Source organism: Sylvia atricapilla, chromosome 2 (genome assembly GCF_009819655.1).
Source record: "Sylvia atricapilla isolate bSylAtr1 chromosome 2, bSylAtr1.pri, whole genome shotgun sequence".
Classification (NCBI taxonomy): Eukaryota; Metazoa; Chordata; class Aves; order Passeriformes; family Sylviidae; genus Sylvia; species Sylvia atricapilla.
This window is the reverse complement of record NC_089141.1, coordinates 25,848,230-25,859,520: the sequence shown is the minus strand read 5'-3', so window position 1 is coordinate 25,859,520 and position 11,291 is coordinate 25,848,230. Positions and strand designations below refer to the sequence as shown.

General features: G+C 41.8%; 1 gene segment (V, D, J or C); it reads right to left on the bottom strand.

Moving 5' to 3' along the window:
• Positions 1-3,340: 3,340 nt before the first annotated feature.
• LOC136375517 (T cell receptor beta chain MC.7.G5-like) lies at positions 3,341-11,076 on the bottom strand. The segment is given in 5 exon segments: positions 3,341-3,459; positions 5,028-5,134; positions 6,250-6,267; positions 6,643-6,975; positions 10,989-11,076. Coding segments are annotated over 5 exon segments (558 nt in total).
• Positions 11,077-11,291: the final 215 nt, after the last annotated feature.

Sequence of the window (11,291 nt, the reverse complement as noted above, 5' to 3'; positions counted from 1 at the left end):
AAAAACACTGGAATATGTTTTTTGGAGATTTTGTCAAATCTCTTTCCCAGAAGATATTCAGAAATCATCTGGACAAAGATTTGAGCTTGAGTTGGAACATGAGTTGGAGCATTGGAGTTAGCTCTGTTTTGAACAGGAATTTGTATTGAGACACCACCAGAAGTCTCCTCCCATAAATTTCTACAAGTCTGTGATTTTTATTATCTTTCTTTGCAGATTTGAGATGCCTAGAAAAAGCATTAGGGTTTTTTTAAATTCGTAAAAGCAGATCAACAACTCCCCCCAACCCACAAATCTTTACTTTTTTTGTTTGTTTGTTTGTATGTTGCACAACAGGAAGAGCAGCTGCACATGCAGGACCCATCTGCAGACTTCAGTAACGAGAAGATTGTGTGGCAATTTGAGGCAAAAAACCCAACAGCTTTCCTGAGACCGTTTATGTGTCACCTTTTCTGCCCAGCTGTAAAATGGTGAACAGAAAGCCACATCCTATGCCTCGTCCTGAGAAGCCTGGATGGTGTTGTGGTAAGAGAGGCTGATGTGTTATCAAAATCGTTTTTTGAGTAAATGTCAAACCACATCCTGTTTTGCTAAAATTTAACTGCTATTCTTTTAAGAGATATTTTCCAGCACATTTCGGTACATCACCTGCTCTCATTCTGAGGTACCATTTCCTGTGGAGGCCTTCAGAGGCATTTTCCTCTGCTGTTGACTCTATGATAGACAGAAACTGCCTGTAGGGCTTCTGTTCTAAGCCTTCTACTCCTCCTGCCTGGCTAGTACATTCTCAAGTCTTCTATTTACAAAGCTCCACAAGTGAATCTCTACCTTAGTCTGCAATTTTTCTACATCTATGCAGGAAACATTTATACAAAAAATGTATGACTCCATTCTTCATTTAGTCCTGTGGGAACTTCCACTGAATTAACAGTGGTTTCACTGTGGTTTGAAATAATATTGAGATGCAAAGTGGATGAAAGATCTCCAGAAAGACTCTCCACATTTCCTAATCCTTTGGGTTAATGGTTTATAATGCACAGAAAAGTTCCCAACAAACGTGGTTTTACAGAAACACTCTGGTTCCCTTTGATTCTCCTACCAATTCAGATTAGACTCTCTTCCCTATCCCTCAATTGTATCATTTTACCCAACCTCTGTGTTGTGTTTTTATGTTCATTCTTGGTTTCCTTAGTCTTTATTGTCTTGTTTTCTTTCCTAATGTTCCTTTTTACTCTTTTCTTTGAAAGGTCAACACAATATAATCGTTCTTCATTGATGGTCTTAGGCACTATTTCCCTGGAATGTTTCCACTCTTTTTGTCTAAAACTCTCCCCTTCATTCTCACTAGCTGCTTCTCTTGAAAATTGTAAGAGAGACAGTGTAATTGTAGAGATGTGGACTTACATAGATATCACCCTCAAGACATCACTTTGTCCTAAGCAGTCTCCTGGATGGCTAGAAGGAGGGATAACAGATGTGTGCAGAGCAGAATTTTGCTTCTGTGCAGAAACATCCTCTGTCCAAAACACTCTTAAAAAAGAGCTTAATGGACAAAACCTTTCATTTGAACATACTTCAATCCAAAAGGAAATAAACCCCAGATATTACATGTGCCCAGATACATGTCTGTCTCTCTTTTAAAGTGCTCTCTTTGCACAGTCACCTGTATAATAGCGGGAGTGTGTGTGAATGAGAATTAGAAGGCTTGCAGCAACCTTGGAAAAGGACAGGACTGGATTCCTGAGCTTGGTCTCAATTTCCAGCAACTGAGAGATAGAAATTCAGTATGGGAACATTCTTCTTGTTCCAGAATCTTAAAAGAACCCTTTGTCATTTGCCAAGGTATTTTCTCTTCATAGAAACGTTGTGTTGTGTCTCTCCTGCACACTGTAGCTTGCCTGCTCCAAAGCTGCAATGCCCAAGTTTGTCCTCTGTTCACTTTGACCAAGTTCTGCCATGGCCACTCTGAAAGTCTGTGCGTGTGAGGACAAGATTGACCCGGGAGTTCTTCTGACAGCTCTGATAAACGCAGCCATTTTCACCAAATGTCCCAATAAATTATCTCTCTCCTAGTGTGTTTCAGACTGAGCTAGAACTATTTCTTAATATTCCATAATGCTGTGCTCCAGTCTATTCTAACTTCATTGAACATGAATAATGAGGCATCTTGGGAAAGGAACCCATCACCAGTTCTAAAGATGTCTCTCTCTTTGTTTATCTTTGTCACACGCCCTGAAATGTGCCCCTTTGTACAACCTTCCGACGATTCCCACTGGCCGAGAACTGCTCCTTTTGTGTTGTCCTCAGAAAGGAAGGGGACACCTTTCCTTAGACCAGGTTGTCCACATCTTGTGAATGTAAGACCCCTTGAAGCACTTTTGTGAAAAGTATTTTTCAGGAAACAATTCTCTGTTTGGTTTGAAGCAGCCCCGAGACTGCTGAAGTAATTTCTGTGCTCAGAGCACCAAATAAATCTCTTGGTTCCATAGGATATTTTCTCCTGTTCTGAAGTGCTTTGAGAAGATGAAAGGAGTGACAGGCACAGAGCAGGAACAAGAACTCCATTTTACAGCATTATGCCCATCTGTCCTCCTGCCCTAAGACAGAGCTTTTTTCTTTAATGACATTAAAAGAGATGGGACAGATTCCTCTCAAGTCTGTTATCAAAACCTTTTGAAACAAATGCAATTAGTGGCAGGTGACTTTTAATCTATTCACCAAATTTTTCTTCACTACCACAATGAGTCTGGTGCCATCAGCAAGGTAATCCCTTGGAAGAAGAGAGTGAAAGAAAAAAACAGCTCCCATGCCTCTCCCTAGACAGTGTCCCTTCTCATGTGGCTGGAGTGCTGTTTCCATCTCTACCACCTTTGAATTATGCAGCTATTTTGGCTCAAAACCCTCAAAAGACCCTGGTGAGGGCAAGCCTCCAAAGCCTGCAGCCCTGCTCCACTCGTTGGTACACAGTGTAAGTACTCAGTGAGGCTCTACGGTTCCCACAGAAAGTCAGATATTCCTAAAGAGATTGTCAGTGAATGATCTTACATGTGCCATCCCTTATGGCTCTATTCATCACTGAAAGTTGTGTGGTAGGACATTATGACTACAGAAGACCAAATTTATAAACAACCAATCATGCTTTTTCAGGAGAAAATGAGGGAAAACTTTATTCCTAAATCAAGGAGATGAGTTCTCAGCCTCTGAGCATTAAGAGGGTGCTGGTGTTCAAGATATGTTGCAATAAAATATGATAGAGTTTGATATGGAAGTACAGGGAAAGCTCAGCAGTGATTACAGCAAAGTGAAGAACAGGAGGACAACAGATAATTGCAACAAATTATATTCTGAAGTTCTTAGAAGCATGGATACTTTGCTATGGAAAGGTAGACAACTTGCTGTGTTCCTGCTGCTGGGATGACAAGGGCTCTTCATTTATTCTCTGGATAACTTGACACCAGTCTGCTTGAAAACAAAATGGAATAAAATAATGAGAACAATAAAATAATAATGGTAATTGCAACAAACACCAAAGAGCAGAAGCAAAGACAGGACTTGGCTGGGTGACCTTGCCCAAAGAGTTACCATCAATGGTTGAATGTTCAAGTGGTAACCAGTAACAAAGTGTTTCCCTCAAGGCTCTGCACTGGGACCAAAAGCATTTTTTCAGCCATCAACAGTGTGTCCTTGGTAGTGGGAACAAGTGCCCCCTCAGCAAGTTCCCAGACGACACCAAGCCATGTGGCCATGGATGTGTTTGAGGGAAGGGATGCCATCCAGAGGGCCCTGGACAGACTTTGGGAGCTGGCCCATGTGAACCCCACCAATCCCACCTGCAGCTGTGTGTCCTGCTCTGGGGGCCCAGCACAGGAAACTCATGGATGTGGGAGAGCAGAGCAGCCCCACAAAACCAGTCCCAAGGCTTCAGGGTATGAAGACAGGCCTAGAGAAGAGCCCATCTTCACACTGGAGAAGAGAAGCCTCTGGAGAGGCCGGCCTGAGGCCTTCCAATACATGGCCCTGGGGACTTTTAAGCAAAACACACTTGTTTTCCCAAGGCCTGCAGTGACAGGCCAAAGAGGCCTGGTTCTAAACTGATACAGGGTAGCTTCAGATTAAAGGAAGAACTTTCTTCTGGTGAGGGTGGTGAGACGGTTTCCCAGGTGTCCCAGAGAAGCTGTGGATGTCCCACCCCTGGAAGTGTTTAAGGCTGGGTTACATGGGGCTTGGAGCAACCTGGTCTAGTGAAAGATGGCCCTGCCCATTTCAGTGTGGGGATGGAACTAGATAATCTTTAAATGTTCGTTCTAACCTAAACCATTCTGTGATTCTATGATTGTGATCCAGAAAAGGACAAATCTACCCCCTCCAGTATATCCTTGCAAAAGCATCAAAAACTATAACTGAGATTGTCTTTCTCCTTGCCCTCAACTCAACTAGCTCACTTTGCAAATACATCTCCCAGTTGTGCTTTAAAAGGGACAAGTGCTGGGGCTTCTGCTGCTCTCCCTCTGTGTGTCTCTAAGCCACAGGAAATATGCACTAATAAAAAAGTATTTTCCGGCAGTTAGTTCAATTTATCCCATCTCTCCTGATTGATCCCTCAGTTCCATGTAAATCTTTGTAAATGTTTGATCAGATTTATCCTGTGCATCATCTCAAAGAACCTCCTGCATATTATTTTCACTACAGGTGTAAGCGCCTTTACAATGGTTAGACAAGTGCATGATATATCTGATATTTCCCTTATTTACTTTCTGGGTAACTTGTCCTTAATTCTCATTGGTTTTATGGGTTTAAAGAGGATTGTGAGAAGGAATTTCTCTGCTAGACAGCATTGATTTGATTTGAGTTCTGGGGAAAAAAATCCAGTAATAGAGAACCCATCACCTGTGATTTTTCAAGGCAGACTGCACAAAGCCTGGCAGAGCACCTGCAGAACCCCCACACCTCTGAGCACAGGCTTAGCCTGCATCCACTGATCCTTGACTAGTGGGTAAGCCCAGCCTTCCAGGGGCACTCTGACTTACCTTGGCCGTCCACACCAGGCCACTCACCAAAACTGCGTAGACCAAGGCTTTGCCACAGAGGATGAGGTAAGTGAGCTTCAGAGAATTTCCATACCGCAAGTACGACTCTGCAAGTCAGACAGCATTGGTGTATTCAGTTATCACCACCACCATCATCACGAGGTGCTGCTTCTAATGGAGCTCTCAGCAAATGAGAACCCTGGAAATCTTTAGCTAAGTGACCTAAGGGAACGAGAGCCAAATGAGTGGCTCTGTTGGCACCAGGGAACCAGGGATGGGACAGAACAGAGACTCGGAGAACTGAAAGACAAAGCAAGTCTAGGAAAGACAGAGATTGGCTTTATGCTAGGAAAGTACTGAGTTGCCACATCTCCTGACAATCGGGGCTGTTCATCCAAGGGCCCTGCTAGAAACTCAAAACAGGCTGAATCACAAGATCTGAAATTGTATTTTGTCTCGTTTTTGTCAGAGGCCTTTTGAGTGCTGCTGATCTATCAGGAAGGTTTTACGAAGGCCAGAATTACATGGCTTCTAGAAGTTTTCTTCTTGTAGATTTTTCACTCTCAAGGGGTTGCCACAGTATGGAGATACCAGCCCTGTCTTGGTGCAGCCTTAAGATTCCTGAAGCGTCAAAGAAGTTGTTGAAAAACATGAGTGTCCAACTATGTAGACAAAGAGAAAAGAAATGTACTTTATAATATGGATATCCTCCATACATGGCAGCAGTGTGGAGGGCAATGTGACCTGCCATGAAAAGTCTGACACTTAGAAATATTCAGAATATCATGTTCTGAGCCTTGATGTCAAAATCCCTTCGATAAGTATGGTTCATTTCTTTCGTGGCTGACCAAGATTATTCCCAATGGAGGTCAGTTTCAAGGACTGGAGCAGATGATAAAGAGTAAATTACAGGCTACAGGAAGGTATCATGATTTCTTCTATTTTTAAAATGGAATCAAAGGGGAAAGCTAATGCCCAAAGATGATGTACACACAGTATGCACAAACAACCCTCCCAAAAATTCTTTTTTTTTTTTTTCTTTTTTTTTTTTTTTTTTTTTTTTTTATTATTAAAAACAAATCACTTAGATCAGAAAGTAGAAGCTGCTCATGCAGCAGATATCACCCACATGTTATACTTAGTAAAGCTGGAATTAAGATACACACTGATAATTGCCTGAGAGAAGAGGCAAAATTCTCTTTATGGGAGAAGCCACACGTACCTGGTGTGAGTGCACAACCTGAAAGACAAAAATGAACCGAGAGTCATGTTTCTCTTCAAAGCCAACAGAATAAAGATTTTAGAAGTTTCAGTTTACAAAACATTGCCTCATTCATTTTACTGCTCTAGGGTTTTTATAGTACTGTGCAATTTACTACAGAGATTTGTCAGTAGAAAGCCTGAAGAAACTCTAGATGCCGACTGGTAATACAGGTACAGAAGCCCAGGAATGGGAAGAGACATATGCTAACCCCTACTTATTTACGTCTCTGTTTGTGCCAGAAGAGCACCGTGAAGGGAAGCTAGACATAGTCGAGGTCCATAACATAACACATGCTCTTTTGATTTGGGGTTTCTGTCCTGTACAACACGGTGAGAGACATTTTTAACTCACCAACATCACCACTGATAGATTTCTGCGCTGATTGCGTTCCATTTTGGAAAAAATTGGCAACACACTCGAAGCGATTGGAAGGGTTGAACCACTCCCAGGCTGGCATCCTCAGTCGGCTGGTCAGTGAGTAAGTGCTGCCATTCTTTGTGGAGGACTCGTCTGTCCCCACCCCTTGGGTCCTTTTCACCCCATTCACCTTCCAGACCAGAGTCAGGTGGTCAGGGTAGAAACCAGAGGCCAGGCACACCAGTGTGGCCTTGCTCTTCTGCTGGATCTCCTGCTTTGATGGGGAAAAGATGGCCACAGCTGGAGGTATGATTTCCTCATTCTTCCCTGAAACACAAAGCAACATGGTCCAGAGCCCCCATCACGCTCTTCAATCAGAACCCTCTGAAAATGGTCCAGACTGTGTGCCATGTTACTCCTGAAATACCTGGCCTTCAACAGCTGTCTATTGGACAATCGATGTCTATTGGACAGGAGACACCAGGAAAATGGAGGGAGTTGTTTTCACTCGTTACACAGGAACAGAAAGCTCTGGCCACTGAAAGGCACGAGCACGTGAATTTCTTGTATTGCCTCTGTCAGAAGAATAGAGAGCTGCAAAGAAGCTGAGCAATCAGATGGGCAGAAATGCCCCCAGTGTTGCGGAAAGGTCTGTGTTTGTTATATTGTATTAGTAGGTAGGAGAGTCTCTTAGAAGGCACAAACCTCTTCAGCAAACTGAGTTCCCGTGCTGGAGATGGAGTTGAGACATGGTGGTCATTGCAGTGTTCAGAATTATACTATCATGGGATACCCTACTTGGCCCCCATCTGAGAGGTGACCGGGAAGGAAGGAGCTGATCCTTCTCACTGTCTGAAGTGAAAAACACTCGAGGTAGGTAAGAAGAATCTGCCAGGGACAGGTTTTTGCCTCGGGTCTTAACCAATGCATTTTTAAAAACATTAAACATATTTTTATGTCGTTTAATTTTTAGGTTATTGTAGGCATGAGAAGCTCTGATCCTAGGCTACACACCTTCCCAAAATGATGCAAGATTCTATACACTTGGAAATCAAAAAAACTTCCCTGTTTTAATGTGTTAATTACCTGCTTGTAATACTAATGAGAACAGACTTCAGTGAAAAGGATGTACAAGGCAGCCATGAGAAGTTACTCAGAAGTCAAGCAGTGACCCTAAAAGCCAGGGAGTTTTTCCATATACTATATCGGAGAGTCTTTTTAACTCATCGAGCATGAGAAAACCATGAGGTCTGTAGAGTGCTGCTGGAAAAAGAAATGCAATGAAAACTAGGGAGCCAAAGAGAAAATAATTACTCCGGGTTGGGGTTTTTTGTATGTGTGAAGGCACTATGGATTGTAGATGTTCTTTCTTATGATTCTCTCCTTTGCAGAGGAAGAGAGGTAGCAGAATTAGCAGCAATTAATCTCTTGCAGAGCTCTTGTCCCCTAAGCAAGATTCCTAAGCAAGGTCCCCTAATTGTGACCACCAAGCCTTCCACTGCAAAGATCCCTGAGCTGCTTCTGTATGAGCTTGTACAGACTTTAGATGACCAGGATATTAAATAGAGATAACTCCCTAGAGGATTTAGCACTGCTCTGCTTTCTTTTCAGTGTGTGTGTAAAGAGGTTGATGGCTTCTACTTCTCCCTTATAGCACTTAGCTTTATGATTTTTTTTTCCTATTCTAAGATTATTTTTGAAAAATTCTCCGGCTTATCGCCTAAACACCTAATAAATTAAGAGGTGGAGACAGATGGCAAGACAGCAGAAAAGGCAAGATTGAATAGACTAAAGAAAGAGAGAAACAGCAAAAAAGAAGCAGGTAGGTGAAAAAGGGAGAAAGACAGAAAGATTGATTGATAAAACTACTGAAACTTCTGGAAAGGCAAAGAAAACCAGGAAATCAGCCTGCTCGAAATGAAATAAAGGGATTGGTGAAAGCAGGAGCTAGGAAAAGCCCATTGTGTTCTCGTTTTTTACACTTTTCATGGTAGACACTGACACAAAGCTGAACGACTTCCATGCATAAACTCATGTATTCCTTGTCACACAGACTTCACCCACCTGAGAGAAAAAGTACAACAGTTCCTCCAGTCCCATCGTTGAAAGGTCAGTTTTATAATTTCTTGTTATCTTTCACTCCTACTCTCATTTTAAAATCATCTGCGTATATGCTATATATCATTAATGGAAGCGAAATTTTCCAGTGTCCTTCACACTGAGTACTTGGATTAACAACAGCTCCTTACCTATAACTCTGAGCACAGTACCGACTCCAAAGTGTAGCTGCTGGTTTGCACAGCTGTACAAAGTCAGGCTGTAACCCCCAGTGTCACTATGCTCTTCCTGGCAGCGACATAGTTCCTTAAAATGGTACTGTTTAAAGGAGCAGGCACCAGTGAGTATTTCTACAGTTTGCTATCAGATAGGGGAGTAGCAAATGAAAAAAAGTTACTTTGTCCTGTGATTCCAACATGCCCTGATATAGGTGATGTTAAATCCTTTGCTGGGATGGGAGAAAACAGAGAAAGAAAATGGGGGGAAAGAAAATGGGGAAAAAGAAAAAGAACAGAGGAAAAAAGTAAGTGGAGAGAGAAATAACAGAGTCTTTGTTGAGCAGTAGAAGTTGTGAGAAAGATTGTTAGGAGAAGCCAACATTCCAGAGCAGCTCTTAACAGCCTGCCAAGCATCTATGGAGAGGCAAGCAAAGTAACAGCAACATTACTCTTTTCCTCCATGATTCAGCACACAGAAGAATCCAGACCCTACCTTCAAAATGCTGCCTTGGATCATTACACAGATGAACTGCAAAAACCTGCAGAGCAGAGAAGCATTTTCCATTCCCAATCTCTATAATATTTTCTTGGAGAATGGATGAAAATAAAATTATTTATTCCCTTCTCCCTTCAGGAAGTTCACAGAAAGGAAAGACAAAGACTGCGGACTAAAGGACATCAATATCTGTGCCTATAAATCCCACACTTGCATAATGACACATCTCATTTTAATAAGCAACTAACAAAGCATTCATCCTGTTCCCATGGCTGCATGAAAAATTATCATTATTAAGCTTTTCATTAAGAAGGTTCTTGTCCCCTAAACAAGTATCACATAGATCACAGAGATCTGACTTCTTACTTACCTATGACCGTAACTTTTGTTCCACTGCCAAAGAACAGTCTATCATTATTCACACCATGTTGCAGCTGCAAAAAAACCTCTCCTCTACTCCCAGACCTCTGAGGCAAGCCTCTGGACTAACCCTTCCTTCATGTGGTACCAGCAAAAGAAGAAACACAAAGTACATTTACCTGAGGCCTCCTAAAAAATATGTCTGTAAGGGAACACTACCAAATGTGTGTCTAAACACCTGAGATCAACATCAGAAATCCCCTGTCCAGAGTCCTTTCGTGTCAGGCACAATAAATTTTTGGAGCCTACACCATTTCTTCAGAGGATATTTATCTATTTATCTAAGTGTCATATTAGAGTATTAGAAAATATTTCCCATATGCAGACATTCCCTGAGATCTCCTTCCTTTGAAATGAATGGTGTATTATTTTTCTGTGGTTTTCAGTGGCTGTTTAGCACCTATTTTGAATTGTAAGACCATTGTCCTTAGTAATCTTTGTATCACAATCCTGGTGAGCCTGTGCAGAGGAAAGAAACTGGCTGTGCTGTAGAGGGCTGCTTTCTATAACAACAAGCACTTAAACAGATGCAGAGAGATTTTAGTATTGCTCATTATAAAGTTGAGCAATGATTTTTGCCTTCTTTTTTATCATCCAAAAATGCTAGCACACTTGTTTTTCCCAGTTATCTGAGATAACTCGTTCTTTAATTTACCCTGGAAAGATCCAGAGTATCTTGAGCTTGTGTCATCTTGATTTTGTTTTCTAAGCTGCTTCAAAGTGTAACTGCAAGTCAGTTCTTTCCAGACAGATAGACAGCTTTTCACTGACTTGTCCTTAATCATCTCTAGGTCCAGCAGAAGCAGCAGAAGCAGAGAGTAGCCACACTTTTGAGATTTTTTACATGTCTTCTTTCATTCTGAAAACTTTTTTTATGTCATGCACACATTATTTATCCCATTCCTTATCCTACTTCTTTCAATGGACAGTTTTTATTTATTGAAAACACATTCATTTACTTCTCCAAAAGGAAAGGTGTGTCCCTACTCAAAGTACTAAACTTAGACTATTCTCCGGAGCAGACTGGATTACTAGCAGACCAGGAGAGCACCAGTTTAATAATGAATGGGAGGTTAATGGTGATGTCCTCTAAAGAAAAAAACATGGCATTTGAAGTGAATTAAAAGAGGAAATAAAAAATTTCTTACCTATTACTGTAAGTTTTGTGCCACTGCCGAAGAGCATATTAGCATTAATCACAGTGACAAAGTGATGTATCATAAGCTAAGAGAAGGGATGCACCGCAGCTGGCTTACTGTAAACACAGGCTTTGGAAATCACTCCCGCTTTGGGAATGCCAAACACCACTTGTCTGTTTGAGGTGGTTCACCATTGGCAGAGAACTGAAACAAATCCTTTTGTTTCCTTTTCCATGGCAGGCCAACTGTCTTGAAAAGTCTTTCAGGATCCCATTGAATTTTCTGATTGGTTAAAACCATCCACGCAGGGAG